Source organism: Piliocolobus tephrosceles, chromosome 10 (genome assembly GCF_002776525.5).
Source record: "Piliocolobus tephrosceles isolate RC106 chromosome 10, ASM277652v3, whole genome shotgun sequence".
Taxonomy (NCBI): Eukaryota; Metazoa; Chordata; class Mammalia; order Primates; family Cercopithecidae; genus Piliocolobus; species Piliocolobus tephrosceles.
Window position 1 is genome coordinate 121,170,774 of NC_045443.1, and position 17,007 is coordinate 121,187,780.

Sequence of the window (17,007 nt, forward strand, 5' to 3'; positions counted from 1 at the left end):
CTCACGCCTGTGATCCCAGCACTTTGGAGGCCGAGGTGGGCAGATCACCTGAGGTCGGGAGTTTGAGACCAGCCTGACCAAATGGAGAAACCCCATCTCTACTAGAAATACAAAATTAGCCAGGTGTGGTGGCGGATGCCTGTAATAGCAGCTACTTGGGAGGCTGAGGCAGGAGAATCACTTAAACCTGGGAGGCAGAGGTTACAGTGAGCCGAGATCATGATACTGCACTTCAGCCTGGGCAGCAAAAGTGAAATTCTGTTTCCAAAAAAAAAAAAAGAATTTTAGGATAATGATCCAGTTAAGAGATGCAGTTCATCAATATATATTAAGTGTCTACTGTGTGCAGTAGACTCTTAAGACCATCAGGAGAAAGAAACAGCTGTTACAAATAAGTTAGTTTACAAGAATTTCCTTTACCTAAAAGAATGTAATCTGGTCTGGGCACAGTGGCTCATGCCTGTAATCCCAGCAATTTGGGAGGGCAAAATGGGCAGATCACCTGAGGTCAGGAGTTCAAGACCTGACCAGCCTGTCAACATGGTGAAACCCCATCTCCACTAAAAATACAAAAAGTAGCCAGCCGTGGTGGCGTGCGCCTGTAATGAGGCTGAGGCAGGAGAATCACCAGAACCCAGGGGGTGAAGGTTGCAGTGAGCCGAGATTGCGCCAGTGCACTCCAGCCTGGGCGACAGAGTGGGACTCCATCTCAAAACAACAAACAGCCAGGCATGGTGGCTCACGCCTGTAATCCTAGCACTTTGGGAGGCTGAGGCAGGCAGATCACGAGGGCAAGAGATTGAGACCATCCTGGCCAACATGATGAAACTCCATCTCTACGAAAAATACAAAAACTAGCTGGGCATGGTGGCGGGTGCCTGTAGTCCCAGCTACTCGGGAGGCTGAGGCAGGAGAATCGCCTGAACCCGGAAGGTGGAGGTTACAGTGAGCTGAGGTCGCGCCACGGCACTCCAACCTGGCAAAAGAGCGAGACTCCATCTCAAAAACAAACAAAACAAAAAAAACAAAGAATGCAACGTATACTTTTCAACACCTGCCCTTCACAGGACCTTGCTTGGTCAAGTACCCCACTGCAAAACCTGCAGGAAGAAGATACTTACAAAGGAATGTGCAAATTATATACAAAGCCACAAAAGTCCCTTACAAAAGCAATACACAAATAATTGAGTTGGGGGGAATTAAACAACTTTCTTGATTATCACTAGTCAAATTCAGACGATCAATTGTCTTGATTCTCACTATAGGCTGAGCTTCCCGTATATGAAACTTGGAACCAGAAGTGACCCAGGGTTTTTTGTATTTTGGAATACCTGCACATACATAATGAGGTATCTTAGAGATGGAACCCAAATATAAACACAAAATACACTAATGCTTCATATACACCTGATACACATAGCCTGAAGATAATTTTATACAATACCTTAAAACGTAAACAATGCCGGGCGCGGTGGCTCAAGCCTGTAATCCCAGCGCTTTGGGAGGCTGAGACGGGCGGATCACAAGGTCAGGAGATCGAGACCATCCTGGTGAACACGGTGAAACCCCATCTCTACTAAAAAATACAAAAAACTAGCTGGGCGAGGTGGCGGGCGCCTGTAGTCCCAGCTACTCAGGAGGCTGAGGCGGGAGAATGGTGTGAACCCAGGAGGCAGAGCTTGCAGTGAGCTGAGATCCGGCCACTGCACTCCAGCCTGGGCGACAGAGCGAGACTCCGTCTCAAAAAAAAAAAAAACGTAAACAAGTGTTGACTGCATTTTGGACTGTGATCACTAATGTGTGAGGTCAAGAGTGGAATTTCCCACTTGTGGCATCATGTCAGTGCTGCAAGTTTCAGATTTTGAACATCTCAGATTTTGAATATTCAGATTAGGGATGCTCAACCCATGTGTGGCTAGGCTTTTTTCTTTTAACCCTCAAGACAACCGTGAGTATCAAATGCTAACCCATTATCTCTTTGTCACATTTAAGAAACTAAGGCTTAGTAAAACGAAATACAACAAAGTAACAAGAAAGTGAGCTTGGAATAGAACTACAAATTCAAAAGGTCTGACACCACAGTCACTCCAAGATCCTGTACTCCCAACCCTGTTCCAGTACTTTTCAAACTACTGATCACAACACATTAGCAGGTTGTCAAATCAATTTAGTGTTTTGTTTTGTTTTTTTGAGACAGAGTCTCGCTCTGTCACCCAGGCTGGAGTGCAGTAGCGAGATCTTGGCTCACTGCAAGCTCTGCTTCCCGGGTTCAAGTGAGTCTCCTGCCTTAGCCTGCTAAGTAGCTGAGACTATAGGCGCCCACCACCATGCCCGGCTAATTTTTTTGTATTTTTAGTAGAGACAGGGTTTCACTGGGTTAGCCAGGATGGTCTCGATCTCCCGACCTCGTGATCAGCCCGCCTCGGCCTCCCAAAGTGTCGGGATTACAGGCATGAGCCACTGCGCCCAGTCTACTGTATCAGCATCTTAAAATATCTCAGGATAGGCCGAGTGCAGTGGCTCACTCCTGTAATCCCAGCACTTTGGGAGGCCAAGACGAGGTCACTTGAAGCCAGGAGTTTGAGACCAGCCTGGCCAACACATACACTGGTCAACGTATACATATACGTCTTTACTACATACACAAAAAAATTAGCTGGGCGTGGTGGTATACCTGTAATCCCAGTTACTTGAAATGCTGAGGTGGGAGAATCACTTGAACCCAGGAGGCAGAGGTTGCGGTGAGCCAAGATTGCACTCCTGCACTCCAGACTGGGCAACAGAGCGAGACTCCGTCTCAAAAAACACACATATATGTGTATATATATACTAGGTCACAATGCAAACCACATTTCTTACTGCGGGATGCAATAAAAATATTTGAAAACCATGGCTCTAATCTATATAGTGCTTCCCAATAAATAAGTTAATTTGATATGTTTCATACTGTATCTTATTTGTAAAACAGAATTCCTGATCTTCAAGAGCCCATCTTTTCCATTTAAGGAAATTTCAGTGGAATCTCTAAGGTTTTCTTATTACTTGGTGAGTTCAAGCCACAACAAATTGGATCTGTCAATCAGCACATAAAAACAAAGACAACTGCAAAAACTTTAGGATTACATCATTTTAGACAGTTATTAATTGGTGTTTAATGCAAAAGTAATTACTCTTAAAAATTATCTTTGGCCAGGCATGGTGGCTCAAGCCTGTAATCCCAGCAGTTTGGGAGGCCAAGCCAGTTGGTCACCTGAGGTCAGGAGTTTGACACCAGCCTGGCCAACATGGTGAAACCCCATCTCTACTGAAAATACAAAAAAAATTAGTCAGGTGTAGTGGTGGATGCCTGTTAATCCCAGCTACTTGGGAGGCTGAGGCAGGAGAATTCCTTGAACCTGGGATGCGGAGCTTGCAGGTGAGCCAAGGTTGCGCCATTGCACTCCAGCCTGGGTGACAAGAGAGAAACACCGTCTCAAAAAAAAAAAAAAAAAAAAAGGCAAAGCATGGGAACCTACAGAGCCTCATGGTATGTGCGGTTACTCAGTAAGTCTAGTCCTGAGTGTTCTCCATCTTCACAGGTGGTAAGTCACAAATCAAAGCTCAATTTAGATGCTAAAAAATGCCCAAACATATCTGTAGCTAAACTCTTTGAGACAAACCACTTTTTTTTTTCTTTTGAGACAGAGTCTCGCTGTGTCACCAAAGCTGGAGTGCAGTGGCCGAATCTCAGCTCACTGCAACCTCTGCCTCTCGGGTTCAAGTGATTCTCCTGCCTCAGCCTCCTGAGTAGCTGGGATTACAGGCGCAGGTCACCACACCCATCTAACTTTTTGTATTTTTAACAGACAGGGGTTGTTAGCCAGGATGGTCTGGATCTCCTGATCTCGTGATCCACCAGTCTTAGCCCCCCAAAGTACCGGGATTACAGGCATGCACCACTGCGCTCGGTCGAGGCAAACCGCTTTTTAAAGCATAAAATGAATCTGCACGCTGCCCCTTTTTAAATAGTACTTTCAGCAAGGCACTTAAAACATACAGGCTGGGCACAGTGGCTCATGCCTGTAATCTCAACACTTGGGGAGGCCAACGCGGACAGACCACCAGATCAGATCGAGACCATTCTGGCCATCATGGTGAAGTCCCGTCCCTATTAAAAATACAAAAATTGGCCAGGCGCAGAGACTCACGCCTAAAATCCCAGCACTTTGGGAGGCTGAGGCAGGCAGATCACAAGGTCAAGAGATTGAAACCATCCTGGCCAAAATGTGAAAACCTCGTCTCCACTAAAAATACAAAAATTAGGCCGGGCGCGGTGGCTCACGCCTGTAATCCCAGCACTTTGAGAGGCCAAGGCGGGTGGATCACGAGGTCAGGAGATCAAGACCATCCTGGCTAACATTGTGAAACCCTGTCTCTACTAAAAGCACAAAAAATTAGCCAGGCGTGGTGGCAGGCGTCTGTAGTCCCAGCTACTCAGGAGGTTGAGGTGGGAGAATGGTGTGAACCCAGGAGGCGGAGCTTACAGTGAGATGAGATAGCGCCACTGCACTCCAGCCTGGACAACAGAGTGAGACTCTGTCTCAAAAACAAAAAACAGCCAGGTGCGGTGGCTCACGTCTGTAATCCCAGCACTTTGGGAGGCTGAGGCAGGCGGATCACGAGGTCAGGAGATTGAGACCATCCTGGCGAATACGGTGAAATCCCGTCTCTACTAAAAATACAAAAAAATTAGCCGGGCGCGCTGGCAGGTGCCTGTAGTCCCAGCTTCTAGGGAGGCTGAGGCAGGAGAATGGCATGAACCCGGGAGGCGGCGGAGCTTGCAGTGAGTGGAGATCGCGCCACTGTACTCCAACCTGGGCGACAGAGCGAGACTCCGTCTCAAAACAAACAAACAAAAAAACCAAAAAACAAAACTTAGCCGGGTATGGTGGCGCACACCTGTAATCCCAGCTACTTGGGGGGCTAAGGCAGGAGAATAGCTTGAACCTGGGTGGCGGAGGCTGCAGTGAGCAGAGATCACACCACTGCACTCCAGCCTGGGCAACAGAGCAAGACTCTGTCTCAAAAAAATAAAAAATAAAAAATTTTTAAAAAGGCTGGGCGCGCGGCTCACGCCTGTAATCCCACTTTGGGAGGCCGAGGTGGGTGGATCACCTCAGGTCGGGAATTCAAGAACAGCTTGACCAACGTGCAGAAACCCTGTCTCTACTAAAAATAGGAAATTAGCCAGGCATGGTGGCTCATGCCTGTAATCCCAGCTACTCAGGAGGCTGAGGCAGGAGAATCGCTTGAACCCAGGAGGCGGAGGTTGCGGTGAGCCGAGATCACACCGCTGCACTCCACCCTGGTGATAGAGCGACGCAGTCGGAGAAAAAATTACAAAATTGCCTGACATATAACCGCATTCAATGAATGAATGAATAGTAGGCCACTAACTCAGTCTCTCCCCTTTAGCAACTAAAGTTAAGTTTTATTTAAGATTCTGAGGCCAGGCGCGGTGGCTCACACTTGTAATCCCAGCACTCTAGGAGGCCAAGGCAGGTGGATCACCAGGTCAGGAGTTTGAGACCAGCCTGGTCAATATGGTGAAACCCCGTCTCTATTAAAAATACGAAAATTAGCCGGGCATGGTGGCACACGCCTGTAGTCCCAGCTACTGGGGAGGCTGAGGCAGGAGAATCGCTTAAACGCGGGAGGCGGAGGCTGCAGTGAGCCAAGGCTGTGACACTGCACTCCAGCCTGGGAGACACAGCGAGACTCCACCTCAAAAAAAAAAAAAAAGATTCTGATGGGGGGCCAAGGGCGGTAGCTCATAGCTGTAATCCTAGCACTCTGGGAGACAGAGGTGAGAGGATCACTTGAGGTCACTAGTGTGAGATCAGCCTGGCCAACAAGGTGAAACTCCTTTCTGCCAAATATATAAAAAAAAAATTAGCCAGGTGTGGTGGTGCATGCCTGCAATCCCAACTACTAGGGAGACTGAGGCAGGAAAATCGTTTGAACCCGGGAGGCAGAGGTTGCGGTGAGCCGAGTTCGTACCACTGCCTTCCTGTCTGGGTAACAAAGTGAGACTCCATCTCAAAAAAAAAAAAAAAGATTCTGAAGGGGCCAGACACTATGGCTCATGACTGTAATCCCACCACTTCGGGAAGCGGAGGCCTGAGGATTGCTTGAGGCCAGTAGCTGCCTCCCAACATGGTGAGACCCCTGCCTCTCTATAAAAAAATTTAAAAAATCAGCTGCTGTAGTGGTGCACATCTGTAGTCCCAGCTACTCCGGAGGCTGAAGTGGGACGATCGCTTGAGCCCAAGAGTTCAAGCTGCAGTGAGCTATGACCAGGTCACTGCACTCTAGCTTGAGCAACAGAGGGGACCCTGTCTCAAAAATTAAAAAATAACATAAATATTATAAAGCCAATTATATGGAACTTGGAATGGAATATAAAATGCAGAAGCCAGAGGAAAAAAGTAAAGTCGTCTCCCATAGGAAAAATTTTGGAAACAACTTCTGTAAAAGATGAGAGAAAATGTTCCCTTTCTTGCAAAATTAATGTCCCACTTAAGTCACCAGTAGGAAATTCTGCTATTTTCTGTTCAACGATAGCTTTCCCCACGCTTACGAAAACCAATTCTGATTGCTAGAAAATATGGTGGAAAATAGAATCCCTCTGTACTGTCACCTCACAGAATTGTCTGCAAGTGTTAAGTCAATTCCTGCCGGGGCACTCTGGATTTGACAGCTCTCTGTACCCTCCTGGCTGACTGACTCTTTAGAAGCCATATTCCATGCCTAATTCTGGCTGTCTGGAATATATGAAACATTTAACTCAACATAAAATGATAATAGCCAACTTTCAAAGGTCAAAGGGGACCAGTTTATAACCTTCCCTCAACACGTGTTCAGTACAAACTTCCGGGTGCACTTACAATTGGCTGCGCAATTCAATGGATAAAAACGTTGCTTTATTTGTCTCTCATTTTCTGGCCCGTTCTTTTCCCACGTTTCTCAACCAGCGACTCCCCAAAACAAAAGCCTCCCACAGTAAACGGAGCACTCACATAAAAAGAGCTTCTCTGTGCGAGGATCAAGTTAGTGGTCCGCAAACAGTAACCAAACAGAAGCACAAAGCAAGGGTGGGAAGGGGAGGAGCTAGATGCCACGGTAAGGAAAGAAACAATCAGAAGGGTTTAGGAACATCCAAATCTCCTCAGCGGTTAAACCGAACCCAAGCCACTTCTGGGAAACCACCGGTATCCACTGCTTTGGGGAACTCTGGATGCTCGTTATACCAAACGCTCTCAAAGTAAGCAAATTCCCAACTGCCGTTCCCCTCCGTGTGTATTCTTAGAGACGGTCTGGGAGGTGAGCTCGCCCGCCGAGGCAGAACTACGCGAGTCGCCGGGAGAGGCGTGAAGGGAGCCTGCACGTGTCCACCGCGGCTTCCTTACCGCCCCAAGAGTGGGGCATGCACGAGACCGCCACTGTGGGGTTCAGATTTAGGAAGGACGACCCTGTCGCCTGCCTCCCTCGCCCAGAGCCGGGAGCAACGCTGGGGCAGGAGAGAGGACTTGGGAAGGATGTGAACCTTACTTTCCTCGCGGGTCCGGGACCCGCAGCCCCCGGGTTGTGAGGCGGAAGCCAAAGGGGCGAACCCAGTGGAGTCAGCATGCACGGACCCTGCCCCGCGGTCCAAGGGGGGTGCCTCCGGCCCGGGACAGCGGGGCTCCCCGGAGCCCGAAAGCCCCTTGAGCGGCGACAGCAGGGCCCTGCGCTGACAAGCGGAGGAAGCGGGTACAACGGCGCCGCCGCCGGGACCAAGCCCCGAGGGCCCCGGAGCGCGCGGCAGCGGGGGGCGGCGAGCGGCGAGGGAGGCCCCAAGCCGGGGCGAGGTGTCTGTCCCCCCAGCCTGGCCCCGCACGGCCCCCCGAGGAGGGTGGGAGTGGGAGGCTGTCCGGGAGGGGGAGTGTGGAAGGAGAAAAGGGCCAAGGGAAGGACTTACTTTCCCCGCGGGACCCGGCGCCAGGACAGCTCCTCCCGGGAGGTGCGAGTTTGAAGGACCGGAGGCGACTGGAGCGGAGGCGGCGGTGGCGGCGGCAGCAGCGGCGTCCGGCTCTGCCTACCTCCCCGCCGCCATCTTGACGCCCCTCCCCCAGCCCCCCCGCCCCGCCGGGAGGGGCGGGGGAGGGGCAACGGATGAGGCGCCGCGCGCACGCAGCGCCTTCACGTGACTTCCTCCCTCCTCCCCCACCCGCTTCTCTGCGCCTCTCTCCGCCCCACCTCCCTCCTAGGTGAAAGAAAATGATTCCCCCCCATCTTGACCACCCCCCAGGTTTCGCCGCCAAAAACAGACTCCGCCGGCTCTCCTCGGCCCGGTACCAGTTGTTGGATCCAAGAGAATTCCGGAACCCAAACGATCCATTACCGCGGCTCTGGGGTGGGCGAGGGGTGAGGGGGCCGGGTTTCCGAGAAGGGGGAGGGGGGAAGGCGAAGGCCACCTAGGAGAGTCACATGACTACTGTTTCCGCCGGCGCTCACGGAGAGCTCGCGGTAATTCTGTTTCTCCGCCCTTTTTTCCCCGCGGCCTGTCGGGAAGAAGGTCCCCGTGCCAGGGCTACCGGGAGGTCGGCCGGAGGGCCGCGCGCATGCGCCCCGCGCCTGCTTTCAAACGGGCTAGGAAGGGCCTGGAGCTATTTTCAGAACCTGCTAGGGTGGGGAGCTACGGCCCAGGAAGTTACCTAGCAGCGTTTCTGTCACTTGGAAAATCTCTTCGTTACCTAGTTAGTCCTAGAAACAAAATGTTTGCATATTCATTGCTTGTTAAGCTCGCTGAAAGCACTTTTTTGGCAGTAAAACCGCAAGTAACCCGAAGCCCTCGGCATGTCCACGGCTAGAATCAGAGCCTAAGGCGTGTGAGCTCGGCCATCCCACGCCTGTCTTCTCACCCGCAAGCCCAACACACCGGGGCTCCCAGTTAATGAATACTGAAGTGTAGGGCTGTCCCCACCGCTTCTTACTTCCTTGTCTTCATCTTTCGTTTTTATTAAGCTACCTAACGCAATAAACATATTACCTTGTTGGTAACCCTTTTGTAAAGTCACTCTGAAAGTGCTGTTTGACTCCGTTGCTTGGGTAATAAGCACGCCTGGGTGATTCTTGCCCCCTACTGGCTGCACATCCTACAAGCCTTGTGCTGAAAGCAAACCAAGTAGCTCGAACAGTTGGAGGTTACAGTGTGAACTCTTCCAGAGACAGTATTCGGGAGTGAAAGGAAAAAGTAGGCACAGAAAGAATAGGAAACTTTAGTGTATGTACACATAAATATGTATTATATATCTATGTATACGTTTATAAGTATTTTTAAAGTGATGACTAATCGCTTTACTAATCACATTATTTCAGTTAATCCTCTCACACACATAGGAAAAAACCTATAAAGACAAAAATATTTTAGACCGGGTGCAGTGGCTCACGCTTGTAATCCCAGCACTTTGGGAGGCCGAGGTGGGTGGACCACCTGAGGTCAGGAGTTCGAGACCAGCCTGGCCAACATGGTGAAACCCCATCTCTGCTAAAAATACAAAATGTAGCCGGGCGTGGTGGCGGGCACCTGTAATCCCAGCTACTCAGGAGGCTGAGGCAGGAGAATCGCTTGAACCCAGTAGGCGAAAGTTGCAGTGAGCCGAGATCGTGCCATTGCACTCCAGCCTGGGCGACAGAGCGAGAATCCGTCTAAAAAACAAACAGACAAAAAAAACTTTAGGCACAGGCCAGGTGTGGCGGCTCACGCCTCTAATCCCAACACTTTAGGAGGCTGAAACGGGGATCTCAGCCAGCCAGGAGTTTGAGACCAGACTGGGTAACAAAGTATAACCTCATCCCGACAAAAAACTTATTTTATTTTTGTTTTTGTTTTGAGACGGAGCGTCGCTCTGTTGCCCAGGCTGGAGTGCAGTGGCACAATCTCTGCTAACTGCAAGCTCCACCTCCCAGGTTCACGCCATTCTCCTGCCTCAGCCTCCCGAGTAGCTGGGACTACAGGCGCCCACCACCACGCCCGGCTAATTTTTTATATTTTTAGTAAAGACGGGGTTTCACCATCTTAGCCAGGATGGTTGCCATCTACCTCGTGATCCGCCTGTCTCGGCCTCCCAAAGTGCTGGGATTACAGGCATGAAACACCACGCCCAGCCTCGACAAAAAAGGTCTCACTCTATGTGAGATAGGTCTCACTCTATCTCACCCAGGCTGGAGTGCAGTGGTACGATCTCGGCTCACTGCAGCCTCTGCTTCCCAGGTTCAAGCAATTCTCCTGTCCCAGCCTCCGGAGTAGTTGGGACTACAAGCGTGTGCCACCACACCCAGCTAGTTTTGTATTTTCAGTAGAGATGGGGTTTCACCATATTGGCCAGGCTGGTCTCAAACTCCTGACCTCAGGTGATCCACTTGCCTCAGCCTCCCAAAGTGCTGGTAGTACAGGCATGAGCCACCGCGCCTGGCAAAACTCTGTCTGAAAAAAAAAAAAAAAATTTCTTAGGCTTGCAACTGACAGTGATGTTACACACATTCTATTGGTTAACAAGGCAGCCAAATTTGACTCAGGAAAAACAACACAAGGGTATGACTAGTGGGAAGTGTAGTTCACTGGAGGCCACCAAAGTAAATCATAGGGAATTTTGAGGGTGAGGGACCTTGGGGGGACCTTTGGGACATCCAAGTGGAGATACTTAGGAAGCAATTGAATTCTACAGCTTGGGGATCCAGATGGAGATTAACGTGAGATAAGATAAAACTATACTAGGAGAGGCTGGGCATGGTGGTTCACACCTGTAATCCAGGCACTTTGGGAGGCAAAGGTGCGTGGATCACCTGAGGTCAGGAGTTCAAGACCAGCCTTGCCAACATGGTGAAACCCTGTCTCTACTGAAAATACAAAAATTAGCCAGGTGTGGTGGTGGGCACCTGTAATCCCAACTACTTGGGAGGCTACGGTAGGAGAATCACTTGAACCCAGGAGGTGGAGATTGCAATGAGCCGAGATCATGCCACTGCACTCCAGCCTGGGCGACAGAGTGAGACTTTGTCTCAAAAAAAAATAAAAAATAAAAATAAACTAGGAGAGAATGCAGAGAGGAGAGCCAGAAGCAGAGCTGAGGTTCTGTGTCTAAGAAGTGAGAACTAGGCCAAGTGCGGTGGCTCATATCTGTAATCCCAGCACTTTCGGAGGCCAAGGTGGGTGGATCACAAGGTCAGGAGTTCGAGACCAGCCTGGCCAACATGGTGAAACCCTGTCTGTACTAAAAAATACAAAAAATTAGCCGGGCATGGTGGCACGTGCCTGTAATCCCAGCTACTTGGGAAGCTGAGGCAAGAGAATTGCTTGAACACAGATGGCGGAAGTTACGGTGAGTGGAGATGGCGCCATTGCACTCCAACCTGGGCAACAGAGCAAGACTCTGTCTCAACAACAACAACAAAAAAGAAGTGAGCACCAGGCTGGGCGCGGTGGCTCACGCCTGTATCCCAGCACTTTGGGAGGCCAAGACAGGAGGATCACGAGATCAAGAGATTGAAAACATCCTGTCCAACCTGGTGAAATCCCGTCTTTACTAAAAATAACAAAAATCAGCTGGGTGTGGTGGCATGTGCCTGTAATCCCATCTACTCAGGAGGCTGAGGTAGGATAATCACTTCAACCCAGGAGGTGGAGATTGCAGTTAGCCAAGATCACACCACTGCACTCCAGCCTGGTGACAGAGCAAGACTCCTCAAAAAAAAGTGAGCACCCAGTGAGCCTGAGAAAGGTCAATCAGAGAGGTCAAAGCAGAATCAAGGAGAGATTATATCATGGATGCAAGGGAGTAGTCATCCCAGCAACACTTCTTCACCCTGGCAGCTGCACTTCTGTCCAATAGCATCAGCTATACCCAGTTTGCAGTTTTCTGCACACTCGCTGAACTAGCCTTATCATGCCAAATCCTTCCCTAAGACACCAGGAGCAATCACAGCCCCCATAAGGTCACCCTCTAATTCAGAGACACTAGCACCAGCAATGTCTAATGCAGCAGAGAGCACCAGTGTGTGGCTGAAGCCATCTATTGGATTATTCAAGATGGCAAACACTGTGGTAGACAGTTACTGTTTTTGACTGCCCAGAATCTGTGGTTCTTTCTTCAGAGAGCCGCATCTTAGTTTTATCTCCCTCTCTCAAAGTCCACGTGGTTTGGAGAGCGCTAACCATGTCTCATACACATCACTCCAGAATTGAGTGTGCAAGCCAGGTCTAGCTGATTAGAATACTGGATCCACAGCCCTAGTGATGGATTTAGTGCCAGGCCAGTGAGTCACAATTCTAGTACTTTGCATTGAAAATATCAGGGAAAAAGATACTCACTCGCCTCTGATGTTGCTAAGACAGTGTTGGGAAGTTGGGGCAGAGGCCCTGTGGGACAGGAGGCCACGCTGATAATGAGATCAACCCCGAGAACCGCAGGGCAAAGACTTAGGTAGGATGGGGAGGCACTGGAATCTGATGGCATCTGCTGAGTCCTGGGACCCTGTCAAACCTGAAGCGATTTCTAGCCCTGAGCTGTTTTGGTTTTTCGGTTTTCTTTTTTTCTTTTTTCTTTTCTTTTTTTTTTTTTTTTGAGACGGAGTCTCACTTCATTGCTCAGATTGAAGTGCAGTGGCATGATCTCAGCTCACTGCAACCTTCACCTCCTGGGTTTAAGCAATTCTCTGTCTCAGCCTCCCAAGTAGCTGGGACTACAGGCACCTGCCATTATGCCTGGCTAATTTTTGTGTTTTTAGTAGAGATGGGGTTTTATCTTGTTGATCAGGCTGGTCTCGAACTCCTAACCTCAGGTGATCCACCCGCCTCGGCCTCCCAAAGTGCTAGAATTACAGGTGGGAGCCACCGTGCTTGGCCCTGGTTTTCTTTTTTAGAGATAAAGTCTCACTATGTTGCCCAGGCTGGTCTCGAACTCCTGAACTCAAGTGATCCTCCTGCTTTGGCCTCCGAAAGTGCTAGGATTACAGGTGGGAACACCATGCTCAGCCTTAACTTTTTTGATATACGAGTCAATACAAGAAAAAAAAAAGAAAACAAGTCAACACAGGCTGGACTGGGCGCAGTGGCTCATGCCTGTAATCCCAGCACTTTGGGAGGCCAAGGCAGGTGGATCACCTGAGGTCGGGAATTCAAGACCAGCCTAGCCAACATGGTGAAACCCCGTCTCTACTAAAAATACAAAAAATTGGCTGGGCGCAGTGGCTCATGCCTGTAATCCCAGTGCTTTGGGAGGCTGAGGCGGGTGGATCATGAGGTCAGAAGTTCAAGACTAACTTGGCCAAGATGATGAAACCCCCGTCGTTACTAAAAATACAAAAATTAACCAGGTGCAATGGCACGCACCTGTAATCCCAGCTACTCGGGAGGCTAAGGCAGGAGAATCCCTTGAACCCAGCGGGGTGGAGGTTGCAGTGAACCTAGATTGCGCCACTGCACTCCAGCCTGGGTGACATAGTGAGACGCCATTTGAAAAAAAAAAAAAAAAATTAGCCGGGCGTGGTGGTGGGCACCTGTAATCCCAGCTACTGTGAGGCAGGAGAATCACTTGAACCCAGGAGGTGGAAGCTGCTGTGAGTCGAGATCGTGCCCCACCGCACTCCAGCCTGGGCTACAGAGGGAGACTCGGTCTCAAAAAAAAAAAAAAAAAGACAAGAAAAGAAGAAAGAGAGAGAGAGTCAATACAGGCCAGGCACAGTGGCTTACTCCTTTAATCCCACTACTTTGGGAGGCCAAGGCAGGTGGGTCACCTGAGATTAGGAGTTCCAGACCAGCCTGGCCAACATGGCAAAACCCCGTCTCTACTAACAAACCCACACAAAAAAATTAGCTGGGCATGGTGGCAGGCTCCTGTAATCCCAGCTGCTTGGGAGGCCGAGGCAGGAGAATTGCTTGAACCCGGAGGCAGAAGTTGCAGTGAGCTGAGATCGCACCACTGCACTCCAGCCTAGGCAACAGAGGGAGACTCAGTCTCAAAAAAAAAAAAAAAACCAGGCCAGGGGCTGAGTGCAGTGACTCACGCTGGTAATCCCAGGACACTTTGGGAGGCCAAGACAGGAAGATTCCTTGAGGCCAGGAATTTGAGACCAGCCTGGGCAACATAGTGAGATCCCACCTCTACGAAAATAAAATCAAGAAAATTGGCTGGGCATGGTGGCACACACGTATGGTCCCAACTACTCGGGAGGCTGAGACACAGAATCCCTTGAGTCCAGGAGGTCGATGCTGCAGTGAACCATCTTTGTGCCACTGCGTGAACTCCAGCCTGGGTGACAGAGTGAAATCCTGAAATCTTGAAAAAATAATAAATAAAAAATCAATACCCTCCCCTATTTTCTTGAATCAGATTTAGTTGAGTTTCCCTTGTTTACAATTCAAAACAATCCGGAACAATACAGATACTAACTGAATTACAATACTGAAAGCTTCAATTATCAATTTAAATTAAGCTTTAAAGGTTTTTACTGGCCCCGATTATCTACGTGTAGGAAAAGATAGGTTAGCCTGTTACTGTGTTATTATAGATAGAAGTAGGTTTAAGAGACTCCATTCGGCTCTCTCTCGTTTCCACCTAGCGAGAAGCACCCACAGGTGTGGAGGGGCAGGCCACCCCTTCATCTACGTTTTTTGAGTATGGACTGATACGAACTCAAGTTGTGCCAAGAAAGTAGGCATTCCCACTGTCTGTTGTCTGTTGCCCAGGCTGAGCTGGAGCGCAGTGGCACAATCATAGCACCTGTAGACCCAACTACTCGACACCCTGCCTCAAAAAAAAAAAAAAAAAAAAAAAAAGAGACCAGCCTGGCCAATATGGTGAAACCTCGTCTGTACATACTAAAAATACAAATATTAGCCAGGTGTAGTGGCATGCACATGTGATCTCAGCTACTCAGGTGACTGAGGCAAGAGTAGCTGAGATCACAAAATCGCTTGAACGCGGGAGGCGGAGGTTGCGATAGGCCGAAATCATGACACCAGGCAACAGAGTGAGACTGTCTCAAAAAAAAAAAAACCAGGGACGATTTTTATGTTTTTATAATGGAAACATTGCTGTTAATGTTTGCAAACTTTCCCTTAAGTCACATTTAAAATATCTAAACATTTTGTTTTGTTTTTTTGAGACAGGATCTTGCTCTGTCACGCAGGCTGGAATAAGTAGTGAGATCATGGCTCACTGCAGCCTTGAACTCAGAGGCTCAAGCAATCCTTTCAACCCCAGCCTCCCGAGTAACTGGGACTACAGGCATGTGCCACCATATCGGGCTAATTTGTAAACTTTTTTTTTTTTCTTTCTGAGACTGAGTCTCACTCTGTCACCCATTCTGGAGTGCAGTGGCATGATCTCAGCACACTGCAACCTCCGCCTCCTGGGCTCAAGTGATTCTCCTGCCTCAGCCTCCTGAATAGCTGGGATTACAGGTGCTTGCCACCATGCCTGGCTAATTTTTTTTTTTTTTTTTTTGACAGTGTCTCACTCCGTCACCCAGGCTGGAGTGCAGTGGTGCGATCTTGGCTCACTTCAACCTCTGCCTCCCAGGTTCAGGCAGTTCTCCTGCCTCAGTGTCCCAAGTAGCTGGAATTACAGGCGTGCGCAGCCACACCCAGCTAATTTTTGTATTTTTAATAGACATGGGGTTTCACCATGTTGGCCAGTCTGGTCTCGAGCTTCTGACGTCAAGTGATCTGCCCACCTCGGCCTCCTAAAACTTTGGGATTACAGGCGTGAGATTGTGCCTGTTCAAATTTGTAAATTTTTTTGTGGAGACAAGGCCTCCCTATGTTACCCAGGCTGATCTTGAATTCCCAGCCTCAAGTGATCCTCCCACTTTAGCTTCCCAAAGCACTGGTATTACAGGTATGAACCACCACATTTGGCCTTAAAATACCTAAATTAGGCTGCGCACAGTGGCTCACGTCTGTAATCACAGCAGTTTGGGAGGCTGAGGCGGGTAGATCACCTGAGGTCCGGAGTTCAAGACCAGCCTGACCAATGTGGAGAAATCCCGTCTCTACTAAAAATACAAAATTACCTGGGCGTGGTGGCACATGCCTGTAATCCCAGCTATTCAGGAGGCTGAGGCAGGAGAATCACTTGAACTCAGGAGGCGAGATTGCGGTGAGCAGAGATCGCGCCACTGCACTCCAACCTGGGCAACAAGAGCAACAATCTGTCTCAAAAAAAAAAAAGAAACCTAAATTATTTTTTTACTAACACTCTTGCTGTGGGTTGCATTATGTCCCCCACAATTTCATATGTTGAAGTCCTGCTGTAACCCCCAGTACCTCAGAACAAGACCTTATTTGGAGGTGTTTTTATAGATCTAGTCAAGCTAAAATGAGGTCATTGGCCTTAATCCAACATAACAGTGTCCTTGTAGAGGGAGAACACTCTGTGAAGATGCAGGCACAGATCTGGGTGATACTTCTACCTTCTACAAGCCAGGGAACGTCCGATTGTCTGCTCAGCACCAGAAGCTGCGGGAGAGGCATGCGAGAGACCACTGCTCACAGCATTCAGGAGGAACCAACCCGCCAACACTTTGATTTTGAACTTCTGGCCCCCAGAACTGTATGACAATACGTTTCTGTGGCTTAAGTCACTTAGTTTGCAGTACTTGGTTACAGTAACCAGCAAATCATACATCTATTAAGAACATCTCCCGGCTGGGCGCGGTGGCTCAAGCCTGTAATCCCAGCACTTTGGGAGGCCGGGACGGGCGGATCACGAGGTCAGGAGATCGAGACCATCCTGACTATCACGGTGAAACCCCGTCTCTACTAAAAAAAAAATACAAAAACTAGCCGGGTGAGGTGGCGGGCGCCTGTAGTCCCAGCTACTCGGGAGGCTGAGGCAGGAGAATGGCGTAAACCCAGGAGGCGGAGCTTGCAGTGAGCTGAGATCCGGCCACTGCACTCCAGCCCGGGCGACAGAGCGAGACTCC

At 49.5% G+C, this 17,007-nt stretch overlaps 2 protein-coding genes across 4 annotated transcripts in view; one reads left to right on the forward strand and one right to left on the reverse strand.

Annotated features, from left to right (window-relative positions):
* Positions 1-8,149, reverse strand: part of SBNO1 (strawberry notch homolog 1) — a 73,824-nt gene extending 65,675 nt beyond the window's left edge. The window contains exon 1 of one of the 3 annotated variants that reach the window (XM_023205861.2): positions 8,000-8,149. The gene's annotated coding sequence lies outside the window, so the exon portion shown is untranslated. The remainder of the gene's footprint in view (positions 1-7,999) is intronic. The other 2 variants (XM_023205863.2, XM_023205871.2) reach the window with 2 other exon arrangements.
* On the forward strand, positions 7,167-9,081 carry LOC113225325 (collagen alpha-1(I) chain-like). The gene is made up of 2 exons (XM_031936392.1): positions 7,167-7,250; positions 7,349-9,081. Exon 2 carries the CDS (start codon positions 7,667-7,669, stop codon positions 8,051-8,053), a length of 387 nt encoding a protein of 128 aa, XP_031792252.1. The 5' UTR covers positions 7,167-7,250; positions 7,349-7,666; the 3' UTR covers positions 8,054-9,081.
* Positions 9,082-17,007: the final 7,926 nt, after the last annotated feature.

Excerpts from the sequence above, each read along its gene's own strand:
- LOC113225325 (XM_031936392.1), top strand. The coding sequence starts at position 7,667 with ATGCACGGACCCTGCCCCGCGGTCCAAGGGGGGTGCCTCCGGCCCGGG.